General features: G+C 46.5%; 1 protein-coding gene across 2 annotated transcripts in view; it reads left to right on the forward strand.

Annotated features, from left to right (window-relative positions):
- Positions 1–13,769, forward strand: part of JPH4 (junctophilin 4) — a 40,232-nt gene extending 26,463 nt beyond the window's left edge. For both annotated transcript variants that reach the window (XM_060684816.2, XM_060684817.2), the window contains exons 5-6: positions 379–980; positions 10,272–13,769. In XM_060684816.2, the coding sequence (XP_060540799.2) occupies positions 379–980; positions 10,272–10,352 (683 nt within the window). In that variant the 3' untranslated portion in view covers positions 10,353–13,769. The remainder of the gene's footprint in view (positions 1–378; positions 981–10,271) is intronic.
- The last annotated feature ends 7,632 nt before the right edge of the window (positions 13,770–21,401 follow it).

Here is a 21,401-nt window from a genome sequence, read left to right on the forward strand (position 1 = left end):
CCCGAGTGGACGTTTAACTGCAGTGGTATCTTGGTACTCGACGGCTTTGAAACGCATCGGATTTGGTGCTCAACACATTTTGACGTGAACATTTTGCCCCGGTACTTGTCGTTTGTTTGGTACCCAACACACCAGTTAAAATGTGCGATGTTGTGACTCACTACAGTATTCCTTATGTGAAAAAATTATTTGGTACATCATTTTTGGTACGTGTCGCGCCTCCCAGAACTAATTAACGACGAGAACCAAGGTACCACTGTACTTTCGTCTCGCAATCGAGATTGTGATATCAGAGCGATTTCCAAACTTTCTCGAAGCCAGAGTTTTTTTACACCCATCCCTTCTTTCTTTAACTGCCAGTCGCTTCTCCTTCCCCAGAGCCGCGGGGCCGGTTAGATTCGGAAGGCACCGACACCGATTTCCATGAGTACGACAGTCCCCATGTCTACGAGAACGGCATCACCCCTTCCGACGTTACCCCGGATCCGAGCTTACCGCCGAGTTACCCTCCCACTCCGCTGCAACCCTGGCGGGGGGACCCTCGGCGGACTTGGCCTCCCTTGGAGAACGGGGGTCCTCGCCAGCTCTTCCCTGAAGCCTCGGATGTAGAGGAGGAGTGGGGTTCGCGGGGTAGTTTCCCGTCTCGGACACCGCGGCTCGTTCCTGAGGGGTTGTGGGAAGGCGAGGAGGAACAGGGGCAGCTGAGCAGCTACGAAGCCGAAGAAGAAGATTATGAGAGGGTCCCTCAGCACCCTCAGCCGGGCAGCCCAGCTAGCGGCAGCTCGGGCAGCCTCCGAGAAGAGGAGGAAGAAGAGGAGGAAGAACGGAACGCTTCTAAGACTTATCCCGGGGGGAACCAGGACGATACGGTACCCTTGGGAATTCCGGTTGACACAGAACCGAAGAACGAGGAATCGTGCAGGTCTTCTCGTCTGCTGGAGGGACCAGAGAGTCTACAAGCAGTCCAAAGGGGGAGACAGGTAAGAGGTCAACGCATTTTAAGGAGGGTGGGACACCTCAGATGGACATTAGATTCAGGTCTTCCTGGCGAACCTGAGTACGAATCTAGACGGGTGACTCCATTTAGCTCTAAAGCACCATGCCCGATGCCTTAGATCTGAGCTAAATGTCCAAGATCATCTTCAGAATAGAAGATGATGGTCTTGGACATCATCCAAGGAAAGGAAGAAGAACATATAAGAATGCTAGAGGCAAAGGTGGGTGCAGGAATGCTGAACACAGTCAATATTGATCCACCACAAGATTCTGCTTTGATCATATATGGTAGTGGCCACCCTCTTGATTTTTTTTGACCCGTTCCTGGACACACCCCATCAAGAGAGCAGAACCTCTGACCTGTTCTCGGGTTCTCTCCCGTGAACCTTTCCCACGACAAGGAAACCGATCCAACTTGATGGAAATTTACTGAGGAGAGAAGCTACCTAGAACTAAGGAGGAATTTCCTCACAGTGAGGAGAATTAAACCGGTGGAACCGCTTGCCACCAGAAATAGTGGGCGTTCCAACACTGGAAGTTTTTAAGAAGAGATTGGACAACCATTTCTCTGAGTTGGTGTAGGGCAGTGATGGCTAACCTTTTTGCTGTCGTGTGCCAAATGTGGGGGAAGTGTGTGGGGGGGGTCATGGGCGCGCGTGCCCACATCCATAATTCAATGCGCCCCACCCTCCCAAGTATGTGCATGTGACCTGCCCCCCACAGTCCCACCTGCTTTTGGCACACAATGGCACGGTGGGTCCAGTAGGCCCGTTTTTTGCCCTCCCCAGGCTCCAGAGGCTTTCTTGGAGCCTGGGGAGGGCGAAAATGGCCTTCCCCACCTCACCGGAGGCCCTCCGGAGACCGGAAACAGCCCATTTCCCGACTTCTGGTGGGACCGGAAGATCCATTTTTCACCCTCCCCAGACTCCAGAGGCTTTCTAGGAGCCTGGGGAGGGCGAAAATGGCCTTCCCCACCTCACCGGAGGCCCTCCGGAGACCGGAAACGGCCCATTTCCCGACTTCTGGTGGGACCGGAAGATCCATTTTTCACCCTCCCCAGGCTCCAGAGGCTTTCTAGGAGCCTGGGGAGGGCGAAAACCGCCTTCCCCACCCCGCCGCAGAGGCCCTCCGGAGGCCAGAAACAGTCCGTTTCCCGACTTCCAGTGGGATCGGAAGGCCCGAAAATCAGCTGGCAGGCGTGCTTGCGCACTGGAGCTGAGCTAGGGCAGCACACGCGTGCCATAGGTTCACCATCACGGGTGTAGGGTCTCCTGCTTGAGCAGGGGGTTGGACTAGAAGACCTCCAGGGTCCCTTCCAACTCTGTTAAGTGAATTCTTGAATCCTCTGAGGTGTAGCAAGGATTTTTTTAATTTAGGTTTTGGGAAATTCTGCTAAGGACTTCTTTGTCCCATCTGCTGTTCTCTTCAGGTGTTGGGCTAACTTCCGCCCCCTCCTGGCCAAGGATGATGGGCACTGAAGTCCCACCTCAGGAGGATATACAAAACACAGTCCGACCAACTTGGGTTTTGCAAGCTCCGTGTTTTATACCTCTGGTGAAAGCTGAGATTGGAGGCAGTCTTTGATAAGTGAATCCCAAATACTGTGAGAAACCCAACCTGTTGGATTTCTGCCTGACAGGCCGTTGTTAAAAGCACAGAGAGATCCGTCTGGGCCCACAGAAGGGGGCTTCCTGGCCTGTGTCTTAGCATTGTGAGGAATCAGCCAATGGTAGTTTATTCAGTAAACCACAATAGCATATCACAGCTGGGTGTGTGGCGTGGACTAACCACTGTTTAAAGGCAGCAAAATTATTCATAAGATAGTCCTCAACTTACAACCACAACTGAGCCCCAAACTTCTATTGCTAAGTGAGACATTGGTTCAGTGAGTTTTGCTCCGTTTCACGATTTTTTCTTGCCACCGTTGTTAAGCGAATCGCTGCGGTTGTTAAATTATTCACGCGGTTGTTAAGTGAATCCGGCTTTCCTGTTGACTTGGCTCGTTGTAAGGTCGCAAAAGGGGATCACGCAACCCCAGGACACTGCAATCGTCGTAAATGTGAGTCAGTTGATCAGATGTTTAGTTAGTTTATTTGATTTGTATTGATGACTATGGCGATGCTGGCAACGGTCGTTAAGTGTGAAAAATGGTCCGTCTGTCACTTGTTTCGAACTTGTAACTTCGAACGGTCACTAAGCGAATTGTCTTAAATCGAGGATAACCCATAATCCCACTTTTGGGACGCGAATGTTCCAGCTTCACGCATTATTGTAAATATAGTTGTGGCAGCCATCTTGAATTTTTTTGGTATGGCGGCCCTCAACATCCTTAATTGCGTCAAAAATGGATGATCTTTGAAGCGAAAGGAAGCTTAAAGCTCAAACATTTAAGTTCCTACTGTCCTAAGGCACAATTCACACATCTTACTAAACCATGGTTAGGTTCCCAGATAAAGCCAACGCAATAAACCATGATTTACAAGTTACGATAGGCAGGTTTAGACCTACACAAAACCCACAATCCAACCGAACAGGTTATGGTTTAGCAAGAGGTGAAGTCCATCGCTTTCTAGTTACACATTACAGATAATTCTCGACTTATAACGATTCGCTTAGTGACCTTCCGAAGTTACTGAAAAAAGCAACGTATGACCGTTTTTCACACTTTATGACCGTTGCAGTGATTTACATTCGGACTCTTGGCATCTGACTCATAGTTTATGACGGTCGCAGTGGCCTGGGGGGCGGGGTGGGTTTGTTATGTGATCCCCTTTTGCGACGGTTTTGACGAGCAAAGTCGTCAAAGGGAGGGCGAAACTCACTCAACAATGGTGTCGCTTAAACTGTAGAAATTTCGGGCCCAATTCTGGTCATTCAGTCGAGGACTGCCTGTACTCAAACCTACGACGGCCTTGGGGGGAAAAAAGGGGGGGGACTCATGACACGGTCGCACGTCTCACCGTGACCGACCGGGTTCCCCCGCATTCCCCGATTGTGGATTCGTTGGCAAATTGTTGTCCTCTTTTTGCGACGGGCGCAACAGCTGTATCCCCGGGGCCCCGTACGCCACCGTTTGGTGACCTTCTTCGCCGAGCAAAATCAATATGGAAGCCGGCTGGGAAAGTCACACAAAGGCCTGTGGCACGTGGCGTCTCGCTTCGCGACCGCTGAATTTTTTTAATCTTCCATGCCGATTGCGGTCGTTAAGATGAAGACTTCCCTTCTTTTCGGTTGAACTGCAGACTGGAGGCAGGGTGGGGGGAGAGCAGTCACAGCAAGGCCGTAGGTTTTGCAACCCTCCCCCTGGCACCGTTGCCAGGAGCATCTCAACGCCCGCCCACCCCCAAGAGAAAATAGCAGCCCCCTCCCACTCCGCTAGCACAATCCACACAACCGGTAACAGTTCTTGTGCGATGCACACAATTCGCTGACATCTACAAGTCCCAAAAATCCACCCGACATAATTTTCTGCTTTTCTATAGGGCGCCTGCCCCCCCCCCACTTTCTGGACTAAAGACACCATCCCGACCCCGTTTGCACAACCGAGGAAGGGCCAATTTCCAACCCCCCCTTTTTTTTCTAAAACTCCCCAATTCTCTCCGGCCCATTCATAAGATTCCCCCCACAAAGTATATCCCTGCACAACGGCAAACAAACCATGGTTTAACCTTCTTGGTGGAACGTGGCATATCTCACTGCCCCCATAAAACACCCTCGGGGGAGGGCGGGGGTCTTTTCACAGTGCTCGCCTTCCTCCTTTCTCCCCCTCCCTTTTTTCCCCTCCCCAAACCATGTCTGTTATTTTCATTTTTTTGAATACAGAAGGAGGAAGGATGGAGGGAGAGAGGGAGGAAGGGAGGAGGGTTGGGGTTGGGAAGAACGAAACCCTCCCCCCCGCCTGCCCCGCAGCATCCACAAGGGGATTGGCTAGCCGCCTTCCTCCCGTCGCTAGGCAACCGCATCCTTTCCCCTCGGCAACAGCATCCTCCTTGGTCCCGCCTTCTTCACTGCAGCATCGGGATGGGCCCTGCCAGTTGGTCGCTCGGGCACCACCGCAGTGGGGGGGGGAGGAGTGTCGGGAAGGACGGGTGGGGTGCGGGGTGGGGTGGGGGGGGTGCGGGCTGGCAGAACTGCAGGTCATCAATAATCCAGCAGTTCTGCTCTCAAGGGGGGAGGGAGGGGGCGGGGGACAGACAGCAGGAGGCGTAGGCCGTGATGTTATCTGGGCCGCTGGGCTTGGTGAAATGTGCCAAGGACAACATTATCCCCGGGCTGTGGCTGCCAAGTGCCACGCGGGCGCCGAGCAGACCTGGGTGTCTGTGGTGATGGTAGTGAGGAGGGGGGGAAATGTCCCCCCTCCTCGTCCTCCTCCCCCCCACTTTGCCTCTGTATCCCATATTTCATCCGTCTGCCCGCCCCGTCGGCCTGTGACTGCACGTAGAAAGCCGGAATGCTGGCTCAGGGAGAATTTTCTCGCCGTTGGGACAATGGCACAGCTTGCACGCTTGAAAAGAACAGGCGTAGCACGCTCGGCAAGGTGGCGGCGGGGTGAGGGGAGGCCCTCCCCCTCCTCTCCCTTTTTAAGAAGAGATTGGACAAGCCGTCGTCTGGGAATAGCGTAGTAGGGTCTCTTGCTTGAGCGGGGAGGAGGGCTCCGGGCGAAAAGACCTCCAAGGTCCCTACCAACTTTGAGGCTCTGTTGTTCTCCTCTCTTCCTCCTCCTCTTACCTTTCCTCCTTCTTATCTTTCCCCTCCCCCTCCTACTTCTCCTCTCCTCCGCCGCCTTTTTAAGAAAGGACCGATGGACATCCGTTTGTCTGAAACGGTACAAGATGTCCCGCTTCAGCAGGAGAGGTGGACTAGGAGACTCCAAGGTCCCTTCCGTTATTCTGTTCTCCTTCCTCCTTCTCCTCCTCCTCCTCTTCCTTTTTAAAAAAGGACTGATGGACATCCGTTTGTCTGAAACAGTACAAGATGTACCTTCCAATTCTGTTATTCTGTTCTCCTTCCTCCTCCTCCTCGTCTTCCTCCTCCTCCTCCTCCTTTTTAAGAAGAGATTGGACAACCATTTTTCTGAAATGGTATAGGCCTATAGGGCTTCCTCCTTGACCAGGGGGAGGGTTGGGCTAGATGACCTCCAAGGTCCCTTCCAACTCTTTCACTCTGTTATTCTTCCTCTTCCTCCTCCCCCTCCTTCTCCTCCTTCCCCTCCTCTTTCTTCCTCTCCTCCTTCCCCTCTCCTCCTACTCCTTTTTAAGAAGGACTTAAACATTTGTCTGAAATGGTATAGGGCCGTGACGGCAAACCTAAGGCACGCGTGCCATAGGTGGCACGCGTAGCCATGTCACCTGTTGGCAGAACTGGGCCGAACTGGGAGGAACCTTACTTACTTACCTATCTTACTTACGAGACAGCCTTCTGCCACCAATAGCCTCCCACCGGCCAGTACGCTCACACAGAGTGGGCCTCCTCAGGGTGCCGTCCGCCAGACAATGTCGCCTGACGACTCCCAGGGGGAGAGCCTTCTCTGTGGCGGCGCCCACCCTCTGGAACAACCTCCCCCCAGAGATACGTACAATAACAGACCTCCAGATTTTTCGTCGGGCCCTGAAAACCCATTTATTTCAACTAGCTGGGCTGGCTTGAGTTAATTTTAAATTGATTTTAAATTGGGTTGTTTTAATTTACGGCCAATAATATTTAATTATTTTAAATTGCTTTTAAATTTTGTATGTATTGTTTTTTACTCTGGCTGTTCACCGCCCTGAGTCCTATTTTGGAGAAGGGCGGTATAGAAATTTAAATAATAATAAAATAAATAAATAACCCACCACTGCCGGACCAGCTGATTTTTCAGGCCGAAAATCAGCTGGTTGGCGCACGCCGGAGCTCAGCTAGGGCAATGCTCATGTGCCCACTGATATGGCTCCACATGCCACAGGTTCACCATCACAGCTCTCGTTTAATGAAAAGGAGGACTTAGGGGTGACACGATAGCAGCCTTCCAATATTTGAGGGGCTGCCCCAAAGAAGAAGGGGTGAAGCTATTCTTCAAAGCACCAGAAGGCAGGACAACGAAGCAATGGGTGGGAACTCATCAAGGAAAGCAGCAATCTAGAATGAAGGAGAAATGTCCTGACAATTAAAACAATTAACCAGTGGAACGACCCGCCACCAGAAATTGTGGCTGCACCAACACTGGAGGTTTTTAAGAAGAGATTGGACAACCAATTGTCTGGAACGGTATAGCCTGAGCAGGGGGTTGGACTAGAAGACCTCCAAGGCCCCTTCCAGTTCTGTGATCCCTCCTCCTCTTCCCCCTCTTCTTCCTCCTCCTCCTTGGTGGATAGCTGGACCCCTTATTATTTGGGGTAACCCCTGAGATATTGGAACACTGCTATCATGTCTCCCCTAGGCCTTCTTTTCATTAAACCAGACATCCCCAATTCCAGCAACCGTTCTTCAAGAGGTGGAAGGGACAAGAGGTGGAAGGGACTGGAATGGAATGGAATGTCCAGTTTGTGGGGACAATAAGCTGACTTTGTATAAATATATACAAAAGTATGAAGGCTATTGCTTAACGCATTGTAAGCCGCCCTGAGTCTCCGGAGAAGGGCGGCATATAAATCAAATTTTAAAAAAAATAGAATAGAATAGAATAGAAAATATGAAATGGAACAGAACAGAACGGCAGAGTTGGAAGGGACCTTGAGGTCCTCTAGTCCAACCCCCTGCAGAATAGAACAGAACAGAACAACAGAACAGAACAGAACAGAATAGGAATAAGAATTGAATAGAACAGGAATAAGAATGGAATGGAATGGAAAATATGGAACGGAATGGAATGGAATGGAATGGAATGGAATGGAATGGAATAGAATAGAATAGAATAGAATAGAATAGAATAGAATAGAATAGAATAGAATAGAATAGAATAGAATAGAATAGAAAATATGGAATGGAATGGAATACAATAGCATAGCATAGCATAGCATAGAATAGAAGAGCTCGAAGGGACATTGGAGGTCTTCTAGTCCAACCCCCTGCTTAGGCAGGAAACCCTACCCCACTTCAGACAAATGGTTATCCAACCCCTACTTAAAAAACGTCCAGTGTTGGAGCCTTCACAACTTCTGGAGGCAAGTTGTTCCACTGATTAATTGTTCTCACTGTTGGGAAATTTCTCCTTGGTTCTAGGTTGCTTCCCTCCTTGATGAGTTTCCACCCATTGCTTCTTGTCCTGCCCTCAGGCACTTTGGAGAATAGCTTGACCCCCTATTTTTGGGGGCAACCCCTGAGATATTGGGACCCTGCTATCACATCACCCCCAATCCTTCTTTTCATCAAAATCGACGTAATCAGTTCCTGCAACCGTTCTTCATATGTTTTAGCCTCCAGCCTCCTAATCATCTTTGTTGCTCTTCTCTGCACTCTTTCTAGAGTCGTTATATCCAGGGGTGGGGCTGCTGGGGGTTCCCAAGGGTTCGGGAGAACCTCTAGCTAAGATTCTGTGCAGTTTGGAGAACCCCCACATCCCACACCTGGCTGGCCCCGCCCATCCCACCCCTCCCCTCCCAGGAGTCCTCACACCAGGGGTGAAATGCTCCCGGTTCAGACCGGCTCGGGCGAGTAGGTAGCGATGGCGGCGGGCAGTTCGGAGAACCGGTAGCAAAAATCCCTGCCCCCGCCCCCCATGCCCAGCTGAGCCCCGCGATCATCAGAGCCTTTTTTTCCTTTTAAATGGCTCTGACCAGCCAAGCTCTGACGATCCCAGCTGAGCTGCCTGCTAATCGCATGACGATCGCAATCCATGCATCAGCAAGCAACTGAATCTCCCTGCCTGCAATCAAGCTCATCGGTAAGCAGTTCTTTCTGCCTGCCTGCCTTCCTGCCTAGACTTGTAGACTTCAACTCCCAGCAAAGCTGGCTGAGGAATTCTGGGAGTTGAAGTCCACAAGTCTTAAAGTTGCCAAGGTTGGAGACCCCTGTTCTATTGGGTAAGTTTTCCCCCCCTTTGGGAGCTTTTAAAAAAATAGTGAATTGGGGTTTTTTTTAGTCATTCTTTTTTTTAGACCTAGCCATTTAAAGTTTAGGAAGTTTTAAATTGAGCTGCTTTTATATAAAAATAAAAATAAATAAAAATAAAATAATATTTGTGCAGCTTTCTGAGATTTAGTGTGTTTCTGTAGGGTTTCACTCTTAACTACACAAACACACAAAATCTCCCAAAGCTGTATGTGGAATTTTGTGTGTGTAAAGTGTGAAAGTTGGTTTTTTGGGGCTTTTTGTGGCTGTGTGAGGTTCCTGCTTGTTGCAGGGGCCGTTTTGAGTCTAGCACAGCTGCTTTTACATTGTGGGTGAGCCAGTTGTGTGGTGTTGTGTTTTGTAGGTTAAAAAAGGGCAAAGAAGTGACATTGACTTGGCCACGCCCACCCAGTCACCTTACCACCAAGCCCCGCCCACTAATTAAGCCACGCCCATAGAACTGGTAGCAAAAAATTTTAGATTTCACCCCTGCCCCACACGGCCCATTTTGGATGCAGGTAAGTGCAGGGCGTGCACAGAGGCTCGGGGAGGGCGAAAAACGGGCCTACTGGAAGTTCGGGAAGGCCAGAAACAGGCCTCTGGAACCTGGGGAGGCCGTTTTCGCTCTCCCGGAGGCTCAAGAAAAGCCTCCGGAGCCCGGGGAGGGCAAAAATGCCCCCCCTCCGCAATTGCGCAGGAGGCCTGTTAGGCCACGCCCATCACACTCACACCCACCCAGCAACCGGGCAGAGAACCCCTTGCTCAAATTTTTTGAACCCTACCCCTTGGTGATATCGTGTGCGACCAAAACTGCACGCCGTATTCCAAGCGTGGCCTTACCAAGGGCTTTATAAAGTGGTTGTCAGACTTCGATGCTATCTCATAATAAATGAATTTCCAAACTGCCAATCTTTAAGGAAATCTTCTCTTTAATTGAGCACAGCAACCGGATCATGACTCGATACGGACAAGACTGACCTTTTGCCCCCCAATCCCTCCCTTTCCGATCCCCAATTATCTGCATCTCATTGGCTATCTTCCAAGTCACTCCACTGACTTCTTGTCTCGTCATTTCCCAGGAATGTCTCCCCCCTCCTCATTTCCACGACAACCAGGCTTCAAAGGGATTTAGCAGGCAAAAGTTCAGGGCTTATCTCTCTCCTCTCTATGCCAGCGGTGAGACACTGACAGTGGTATTCGTTTTTTTTTATCGTGATTTATTTTTTTCTTCCTCCTTCTTCTCTTTGCAGGGGTCTCACTTGCTGGTCGTGGCGGCCGTCCTGTTGGTTGACGTGAGTCTCGCTTACCTATTCTCCCTCCTCCTGGCTTGAGACGGGATGACGGAGGCTGAAGGAGCCCTTTGTTTCCCCCCCCGTCTCCCCTACCCCGTTTCCTCCACTTCCTCCTCCTCTTCCTCCCCCACCCCAAATAGAAGTTTGATAACAAACTTTGATCTCTTCCTCTCCTTCTCTCACCCGCTCCCCTCTATCTCTTTTTTCACATGTCTTTACTCACCCGCAGCCGTGACTCCGGCTGCCTCTTTAAAACTATAAACTTTCTAGATCGTTTACATATAAAGGGCTCTCTTTCTACTGGCGATTGCTGCTTTCGCCCCCCACCCCAAATAACGAACATCTCCTTTTTCCTGCTTCATTCATTCGTTCGTTTTATTTTCTTCTTTTTCATCCTTCCCCTTTTTTTTCCCCTTCATTGTGGAACCGTTGGGCACCGAACGGTGAAATTTATTAAATATATACATATATACGGTATATATATATATATATATATGTTTTCTGAGGTTTTCGCGGGTGTTTGTATGTAGGTCTTTGGTTATTCGGGTTTTCTCCTGCGTAAAATTGGAGGTGTCTTGGCAATTGCTTGACACATTGCTCCTAGAAGCACGAAGCCGAAAACACCAGCCTGAAGATGACGAATGAGATTTCGTCGAAACGTTGCCAAGACACCTCCAATTTTACGCGGGAGAAAACCCGAATAACCAAAGACATATATATATATATATAAAGGCACCGGAGTAACATTGAGCCAAGGTCCAAGGAGAAATTTTACCCTCCGGAGAATTAAATATTAGGATGGTTGGATTAGAGAGAGAACATCAACATTCGGTGGGCCGGTTTGCTTGTAACGAAACGACACACACACACACAAATATACAATTCCTACAAATTGAAGTTGTTAGTTTGGGGGTTCTTCCCTCCGGGCCTTATAGGAATACAGCCAGTCCTCAACTTACTACCAGAATTTCCGTGGTGGCTAAGCAAAGCGGTTTTTGAATACACCTGATTTTTGCGGCCTTCTTTGCTGCAGTTGTTAAGTGAATCGGATGTTAAGCGAATCTCGCTTTCTTCCCCTCTCAACGTTGCGTATCGGAAACCCGGTCGGGAAGTTGATCCCACGGGATGGTATGACTGGCGTAAATGCATCCCTGGTGGCTAAGCGCCCGAATTTCATTCACGTGACCTTGAGGACAGTCATAAGTGCGAGGACCAATCATAAGTCCAAGAACCGGTCATAAATCGCAGTTTTTTTTCAGCGGCCTTGTAATTTTCAGTGGCCTTGTTCCCGTGACCCTGGGGATGGTCCTTAAGTGCGAGCACCGGTCCTATTAAGTCATTTTTTTTCCCGGCGTCCTTGTAACTTTGAATAGTCGCTAAACGGATGATCGTAAGTCGAGGATTTCATGTACAGGCAGGGAGACGGTTCCCATTTCAACCCACAAAAGGGTGGTTTTTTTCTGCATTCCGCTTTCTCCGAATAGACGCGGTGAGAAAAACACCTGTCCGTCTTCAGAAACGGTGCAAATTTGAGAAAATGGCAGACAATGCTTTGGTTCCGCTCTCTTATTTACCTTCCCCTCATCTTTAATTCTCCGCCTTTTTTTTAAAAAAAAAAAACGAAACCAAAACACCCTTTTCCTCTCTCTTTGCTTGCTTCTTTTTCCGCCCCCCTTCCCCACGAGGACCACCTTCTCAAACAAAACGACAAAAGGAAAACAACGACGACGAACTAACCGACCAAAACCGGCAAACCCGACCAAAAGAAGCAACGACAAAGCCCACCGTCGCCACGCATCCGTTTCCTTTTAATGCTTTTATAAACCCTTTTTCTCGCAGCGTTTGAATACTTTAAAAACACATACACACACAAACAAAGAAACAAACAAACAAAAACTTATAAACTTATAAACGAGAGAGGGTGAATGGGAGATTCCTGACGCCGGGGTTAGGGGGGGAGAGGGAGTGGGGAGGAAGGGAAAAAAAAAGGACTTCGGGGAACACGGGAATATATCGGGTGCGTGCGTGGACAAAAAAACGGTGTTTCTGGACCACGCTGCGGGATGCCTCTTCGGGGAAACGGAAGGTGGTGGATAGGCCACATATAAAGCAGAGGATGTTTGCTCTTGGGAGAATCTCTTCAGGATGATTCCATTCCCGATTCCTGGGGGGGTTGCAAAAAAAATAAAGAAATAATGAAATGGAGAAATTGCAAAAATTTCTGAGAACGAAGCACTTTAAAACAGGCGTGGCGTTTCCCCCCCTTCCCGGCCCCCGTGCGAGAAAATTCACCGGCCAAGGAAGCAAAAGCTCACCTGAGCCAGGGGCTGTGGGACTTAGGGGGTGGCTGGGTGGGGGGTGGGGAATAGGAGAGATAATAATTTGCCTTCGAGAGGGTAAGCGTTGACCCCCTATGGGGGAAAAGACAAAAAAAAAGACAAAAAAAAAAAACCCCGAACTCAAGAAGCTGTGCCTTTGGAAAGAAAATGTGCAATAGAAAAAAAAGCGCCTAGAACGGCCCGGATCCAAAACGAGACGGAAGAAAAGTTGTTGTTGTTTTTTTTTTTAAAAAAAATGTAGATTTTGTTTTGTTTTGTTTTGTTTTCTAGGCTGTGTCGCGTGCAATACATAAAACTGCCTTTGGGATATAAGCAAGGAGAGGCCATTAAAAAAAAAAAACATGGGCAGATGTTGTCAAAACGAGGGCTTCGGAGGGCAGGGTCCGGGTGTGGCCCCCTCCCTCATTTCCGTTTGGTGGGTGCTTGGGAACGACTGTGGAGGCGCAAGAGCCGCAGAACGAGGAAAAAAAGAAGAAGAGGATGATGGTGATGATGTTGTGTTGGAGGTCCTTTGGTTTAGGATGGTGTCCAGAGGTGGTATTCAGCCGGTTCGTATCGGTTCAGGCGAACCGGTAATCCACCCGCTCCGGCTCTATGCTGTCCTATTTAGGCACGGTTTTGAAGCCGGACGGCGCACACGCGCGCGGGGTGAACCGGGAGCAACAAAATGTGAAACCCACTGCTGATTGGTGACCCTTCCCCCCCCCCACAAGGAATCTCTTGTTCGACCCTTTCCTGGATTTTTGCATGAGGTTGTGACTGACCCTTTGCTGCGTGCCGTGTATACCGAGAATGTCTGTATAGCCAAGAGAAAAAAAATAATAAAAATAATAAAAAAAGAGGAAAAAAAATAATATGAAATAATCCTACGAATAATCATGAATAACCCTTCTGTACTGGATTTTCTACTGCCTGTTACCCCTCCCACCCCCACTCCTTTCCCTTTTTCTTCCTTCCTGTTCCTTCTTTCTTCGTTTGCCTTTTCGACTGGATATATTTCTAATTTCGTGTCTTTGGGATTGAGAAAAACAAACAAACAAAAAAAAATTAAATAAGTCTTGCAGGAAAAAAAATAATTTAATAAAATATATTCATTAAAAAAGAACGACGACAATCCTAGAGGCCGTGTGTTTTTCTTGGGGAGAGGGGGCAGGAAAAATCTGCATCGGGCTCACGGCGGGATGGGGTTCTGGGTTAACGGTGCAAGTGAAAATTGTGAACGGGTTAACAAGTCATTTTTAAGGGGAGCAGTGCTGTGTGAGTGTGTGATTATGTGGATGTCAGTTTGTATCGGTCGGGTGTCAGCAACCCACGGCTCCAGAGCCTCATGCGGCTCTTTCGTCCCCCTGCTGTGGCTCCCTGTCAGCTGAACCCACCACTGGCTGGCCCTGCCCCTCACCCTCCCCTCCCAGTCTCTCCTCACCTGGCCTGAAATGGTAAGGGTGAACGGCGGGGGATGGAGACTCGCTCCATATTCCAGAGCGGGAACGGGGTCTGCCGGAAGTGTCGGGGCAAGACAGTCGGTGATTAGCGGGCTCTGATGAGCCCCGCGAAATCCCGGGCTGATGAACTGCTGCAGAGGGGTCTTTGGACCGGATTTGTCCTGTAGGGACAGGGAAGAAAGAGAGGCACCTCGGAAGACCAAGAGAAACAGGCAAGTTCCCTGGAGGTCAGAGGAAATTCTCTCTGCAGCGGGGAACGGCGGCCATTGCGACTGCCAGTAAGCTGGGGCAACCGGACCAAGCACTGTGCAGGAGTGGAGAATTGAGCGGAATATTGATTCCGGGTGAGTGACATCTAACTCATAGGCAGAAAAAAAAAAGGATATTCCAGAGTGGGAACGAAGCACCCCTGTACTTGCTGACTATATATAGTCAGACGCCACTGGCTCTTTTTTATGATTTTCAGAGAGAGAGAGAGAAATAGATAGACGGAGACAGAGACAGAGAGAGAGAGATACCTGTTTCCCACAGAAAAGAAAACACTGTGAGCCACAAAACCTGGGTAGGCATGGCTGGGAGGGTCATGTGACTGGGTGGGAGTGAGTGATGTTGAGTTTGGCCACACCCACCTAGGTTTTGTGGCTCCCGGTGTTTTCTTTTCTGTGGGAAATGGGTCCAAATGGCTGTTTGAGTATTTAAGGTTGCAGATCCCTGGATAGGTGTACAATCCGGAACTCTCTCTCTTGTACTGCAAGCTGTCATCAGCCCTTCTGCACGACTAAACCATGAAAAAATTTAAGCTTAGTTTAACTTCCCGTTTCTTTCTTCTGTCCAATATTTGGGGCCCAAACAAGCACATCTGTTGAAATCATGGTGTCTGTAATTGGAAAGGGGGGCAGAAAAGTTTAAAAAAAAGTTTTTTAACCCCTTTTTTAAACTTGGGGTGCCTGGAGGCTTTCAAGAAGAGATTGGACTGCCATTTGTCAGAAATAGTGTAGGGTCTCCTACACTTAGGCGTGGGATTGGACTAGATCAGGGGTCTGCAACCTTAAACACTCAAAAGAGGCATTTGGACCCATTTTCCCACAGAAAAGAAAACACCGGGAGCCACAAAACCCTTCCCATGCCTGACTATTTCTTGAGCAGGCACAAAACTAGCATATGTAGTTGAATTAAATGTTATGTTTTCTTCTGAAACTTTTCTTTTCTGGGATTTATCCATGGTTGGCCTACCGGGGATTGAAAAGCTCAATAAATCACGTGCTGGCGGGTGTCACACATTGGTGGTTGTGATGCATATTTTGAGCGACAGGGAGCCGCAGCAGAGGGGTGAAAGAGCCACATGCGGCTCCAGAGCCGCAGGTTGCTGACCCCTGGACTAGATGACCGACAAGGTCCCTTCCGACTCTGTTAATCTGTTAATCTAATCTGATTTGGAATCTCCCTGTGTCTAGTCAGTCCAGACTCAGAAAAGCAATATGTTTGGGAAGTTGAAGTAGTCCTTAGTTAGCCACTGCCTCGCTTAGCAACCATTTGCAGTTATGACAAATAGAATTGAAGAGGGGCAGGTCAAATAACCCACAGAGGGCGCCCAAGAGCTACAGAAAACTCAACTCTTTGTTGCCATCTAGTGTTTGATTGAAATGAGGTGGCTGGATGGAGTCACGGAAGCCGTCGGCGTGAGCTTAAATGGACTCCGGAGGATGGTCGAGGACAGGAAGGCCTGGAGGAACATGGTCCATGGGGTCGCGACGGGTCGGACATGACTTCGCAACTAACAACAAGAAGTGTTTGGTTCAGTATAGTGGCAGCCCTGACCACATCTGCCGGCAGAAGAAAGTTCGTACAAAAAAATTGGAAAGCAATTCTGAGTTGTCCCAAACATGCATTGTCCTGCTGAAATCCTTGGGAGAGAAGGAAAAGGAAAAGGAAAAGGAGGGAGGGAGGAAGGAAGGAAGGAAGGAAGGAAGGAAGAAGAATTGACGGAGAGAGGAAGGGAGGGAGAAGAGAGAAAGAAGTAAAAGAGAAAAGAAAATTGAGTGAAGGAAGGAAGGAATCAGGGAGGAAGGGAGAAGGAAGGAGGGAGAGAAAGAAGTAAAAGAAAAAGAAAATTGAGGGAAGGAAGGAATCGGGGAGGAAGGGAGAGAAGGAAGAAAGTTAAAGAATTGAGGGAGAGGAGAAGGGAGGGAGAAAGGAAGGGGAGAAAGAAGTAAAAGAAGAAAATTGAGTGAAGGAAGGGAGGAATCGGAGGGAGGGAGAAGGAAGGAGAGAGAAAGAAGGAAAAGGAAGAAAATGGAGGGAAGGAATAAGGGAGGGAGAGAAGGAGGGAAAGAGGAAAAGAAAGGGAAGGAAATGGAGAGTGGGAAGGAAGGAATTGGGGAGGGAGAGAGAAGGAAGGAGGAAGAGAAGTAAAAGAAAGGGAAGAAAATTGAGGGAGGGAAGGAAGGGAGGGAGAGAATGAAAGGGAAGGAACAAGGAAGGAATTGGGAAGGGAGAGAAAGAAGGAAAAGAAAGGGAAGAAAATTGAGGGAGGGAAAGAAGGAATCGGAGGGAGAGAAGGAAAGAAGGGAGGGAGAGAAGGAAAGGAAGGAATTGGGGAGGTAGAGAAGGAAGGAAAGAAAAGAATAGAGGGAGGGAGAAAGGAAGGAGAGAAAGAAGTACAAGAAAAAAAATTGAAGGAAGGAAGGATTCAGGGAGGGAGGGAGAAGGAAGGAGGGAGAGAAAGAAGTAAAAGAAAAAAGAAAATTGAGGGAGGGAAGGAAGGAATCGGAGGTAGAGAAGGAAGGAAGTTAAAGAATTGAGGGAGAGGAGAAGGGAGGGAGAAAGGAGGGAGAAAAAGAAGTAAAAGAAAAGAAAATTGAGGGAAGGAAGAAATCAGGGAGAGAAGGAAGGAAAAAGGGAAGAAAATTGAAGGAGGGAAGGATGGAATCGGAGGGAGAGACGGAAGGAAGTTAACGAATTGGAGAGAAAGGGAGAAAGGAAGGAGAGAAAGAAGTAAAAGAAAAAATTGAAGGAAGGAAGGATTCAGGGAGGGAGGGAGAAGGAAGGAGGGAGAGAAAGAAGTAAAAGAAAAAAGAAAATTGAGGGAGGGAAGGAAGGAATCGGAGGTAGAGAAGGAAGGAAGTTAAAGAATTGAGGGAGAGGAGAAGGGAGGGAGAAAGGAGGGAGAAAAAGAAGTAAAAGAAAAGAAAATTGAGGGAAGGAAGAAATCAGGGAGAGAAGGAAGGAAAAAGGGAAGAAAATTGAAGGAGGGAAGGATGGAATCGGAGGGAGAGATGGAAGGAAGTTAACGAATTGGAGAGAAAGGGAGAAAGGAAGGAGAGAAAGAAGTACAAGAAAAAATTGAAGGAAGGAAGGATTCAGGGAGGGAGGGAGAAGGAAGGAGGGAGAGAAAGAAGTAAAAGAAAAAAAAATTGAGGGAGGGAAGGAAGGAATCGGAGGTAGAGAAGGAAGGAAGTTAAAGAATTGAGGGAGAGGAGAAGGGAGGGAGAAAGGAGGGAGAAAAAGAAGTAAAAGAAAAGAAAATTGAGGGAAGGAAGAAATCAGGGAGAGAAGGAAGGAAAAAGGGAAGAAAATTGAAGGAGGGAAGGATGGAATCGGAGGGAGAGACGGAAGGAAGTTAACGAATTGGAGAGAAAGGGAGAAAGGAAGGAGAGAAAGAAGTACAAGAAAAAATTGAGGGAAGGAAGAAATCGGGGAGAGAAAGAAAGAAAAGAAAAAATTGAGGGAGAGAAGGAAAGAAAGGGCGGTAGAGAAAGAAGGAAGTTAAAGAATTGAGGGAGAGGAGAAGGAAGAGAGAAAGGAAGGAGAGAAAGAAGTAAAAGAAAAGAAAACTGAGGGAAGGAAGGAATCAGAGGGAGAGAAAGAAGGAAAAAGGTAAGAAAATTGAGGGAGAGAAGGAAAGAAAGGGAGGTAGAGAAGGAAGGGAGGAAAAGGAAAAGAAAGGGAAGGAAATTGAGGGTGGGAAGGAAGGAATTGGGGAGGGAGAGAGAAGGAAGGAGGGCGAGAAAGAAGGAAAAGAAAGGGAAGAAAATTGAGGGAGAGAAGGAATGAATCAGGGAAGGAAGGAAGAATTCTACAATTTCCGCTCTTTAAACGCATCTATGGAAACAAGTCTAATGACACCGGAAACTAGGCAAATGGTTCCGTCAGTCAATTCTGCATGTTTTTATATCTATGGTGATGAGAAGCGTCGAAAGGCCCTCGCCCTAGAAAGACGATTTTATTCCGGATGGCGACGCTCTAGCCGTTTTGTCAATCGTGATCAGAAAGTTTTGCTGCCCCCTGCCGCTGGTTTTGCTTTTTAGTTTGGAGTCTCCCAGAGACTTAACAGGCAACGAAGTGGCCTAGGAAGGGTATTGTTATCCCCAACGGTTCTCGGCTAAGGATGATGGGTTCTGTAATCGAGCAAATATTTGGGAGGCCGCCCGATGGGCTGAAGCTGCGAGACGGCCAGCTTTGCAGACCCGAGATTCCATCCTCATCCTCAGCTTTCCCTTCTGGAACACGTGTAGAAAAAAATGGGAGCTGCCCAGCACGTCTGAATTCACTGACTTCCTACATTCCTGCAGGAATAACCAGTAAAGGGGAATTTGCAAAAAAAATCAGTAATTTGCATCAGGCTGGCTTTAAGGAATTGCACGCTGCATAAAGAAATAAAATAAAATAAAATAAAATAAAATAAAATAAAATAAAATAAAATAAAATAAAATAAAATAAAATAAAATAAATAAATAAATAAATAAATAAATAAAATAAAATAAAATAAAATAAAATAAAATAAAATAAAATAAAATAAAATAAAATAATAAAATAAAATAAAATAAAATAAAATAAAATAAAATAAAATAAAATAAAATAAAATAAAATAAAATAAAATAAAATAATAAAATAAAATAAAATAAAATAAAATAATACACCAGGACGTCAGGATCTGGGTACATAACTCACTAACCTGTCTGCGACCCAGTTTTCTTCTCCAGGTAGATGATTTTCTGCACGGTGAGTTTGGCTAAAACCCTTGAAAGTTCTTTTGCACGGACTGTATTTAATAAACACAGTCAGTACTACAATAAATCAGAATTTCCCCCACCTTTGACAATGTTAAAGATGTGTTGGCTTCAAGTCCCAGAATTCTCCAGCCGGCGTGCTGGTGGGAAGCACTGCAGTTATGTGATATTGGTATTATTGTTAGAGCTATTGCTACTTTTGCTTTTGTTCGTTTGATAAGAGGTGTGTGTGTGTGAGTGAGAGAGAGAGAGAGAGAGAGTGAAGGGGAGAGAGAGAGAGAGAGACGGATGGATGATAGGTAGATTTAGATTGATAAATTGGTATAGACAGAACAACAGATAGATGGATAAATGGATGGATTTAAATTGATAGGCTTGGAGAGAGAAAGAGATGATAGATGGATAGATAGATAGATAGATAACACAGTCAGCTAGACATACAGATGATTCATAGATGTTGGATGGATGGATGGATGGATAGACAGACAGACAGACAGACAGATAGATATAGATGACACAGACAGCTAGACAGACAGATGATACATAGATGTTAGATAGATAGAGATAGATAATAGATGATAGACAGCTAGACAGACAGATGATACATAGATGTTAGATAGATAGATAGATAAGGATAAGGATAATTTTATTTCTATACCGCCCCTCTCCTGAAGGACTCGGGGCGGTGTACAGCCAGGTAAAAACACAATACAAACATCACAATTTAAATTTAAAAATTATTAAAATAGATAGAGATAGACATAGATAATAGATGACAGACAGTTAGACAGATGATACATTATTATTATTATTATTATTATTATTATTATTATTATTATTATTATTATTATTATTATTATTATTTATTCAATTTATATACCGCCCATTCTCCTATTGGACTCATAATGTTAGATAGATATAGATAATAGATGACAGACAGCTAGACAGATGATACATTATTATTATTATTATTATTATTATTATTATTATTATTATTATTATTATTATTATTTATTCAATTTATATACCGCCCATTCTCCTATTGGACTCATAATGTTAGATAGATAGAGATAGATAATAGATGACAGACAGCAAGACAGACAGATGATACATAGATATTACATAGATAATAGATACTGTAGATGATAGATAGATGAAAGATAGATAATGATAGATATAGATGATAGATAGATAAATAGATAGATAGATAGATAGATAGATAGATAGATAGATAGATAGATAGATAGATAGATATGACACATAGATAATAGATGGAGAGACAGATAAATTTAGGTTGATAGATTTGTATACATAGACAAACACAATTAATAGAATTTTGCTTGGCCAGACCAAGCTGTAATTTTTTTTTTATTAAATTTATATAACTCCCATATAAATTATATAAAATATAATTTAACTCCCATAAATTATATAAAATATAATTTAACTCCCACATACTTAACGCCTGATACTTAAACATTATCCTTCTTCACACCACAGATTATAAAACAGCTAAAAATCATATAAAGTGAGATGGATGGGAAAATAAAACGGGTGAACAAATACATTATGACGGACGAGTGCTCTAAGTCCTCTGAGCCTGGCTGTTTTCTTGCAGACGCTTCATGGATCCAACTCTGGAACATCATCAGCGCAATTATTATTTTGCGGAACAGCCGTCACACAAAATAGGGATTAAATTGGGAGCCGGATTCCAAAATGGGCCCCACAATCCACTGTCAACTCGTAGTGACCACGTACGTTTTCTCCAGAATAATCTCTCCCTGACCCAGTTGTCTTTAGTTAATTAATTGGTATTTACCTATTTTCTTTGGTACAGAAGACCTGATATACAGATTGACAAAAGTTGGAAGGGACCTTCTAAGGTCATCTAGTCCAACCCCCTGCCCAAGCAGGAGACCCTACACCATTTCTGACAGATGGAAGTCCAGATTCTTGAAGGCCTCCAGGGATGAAGCTCCCGCAACTTCTGAAGGCAACTTCTGTTCCTTTGGTTGATTGTTCTCGCTGTCGGAAAATGTCTCCTTATTGAATCTCTCCTTGTTCAGTTTCCATCTATTATTCCTTGTCTGGCCTTCAGGTGCTTTGGAGAATAGCTGGACCCCTTTCCTCTCTGGGGCAGCCCCTCAAATATTGGAAGACTGCTATCATGTCTCACTTGGTCCTTCTCTTCACTATAGCTGGCAAGTCTTCCTTTCCATGCTACCCCGCACTTCAATTGTGTCAGGAAAGGCCTTTAAAGCAGTTTAAATATCTAATCTTAATATAATATCTGCC

The sequence above is a fragment of the Pantherophis guttatus genome, chromosome 4, assembly GCF_059756535.1.
Source record: "Pantherophis guttatus breed Tessera chromosome 4, ASM5975653v1, whole genome shotgun sequence".
NCBI lineage: Eukaryota > Metazoa > Chordata > Lepidosauria > Squamata > Colubridae > Pantherophis > Pantherophis guttatus.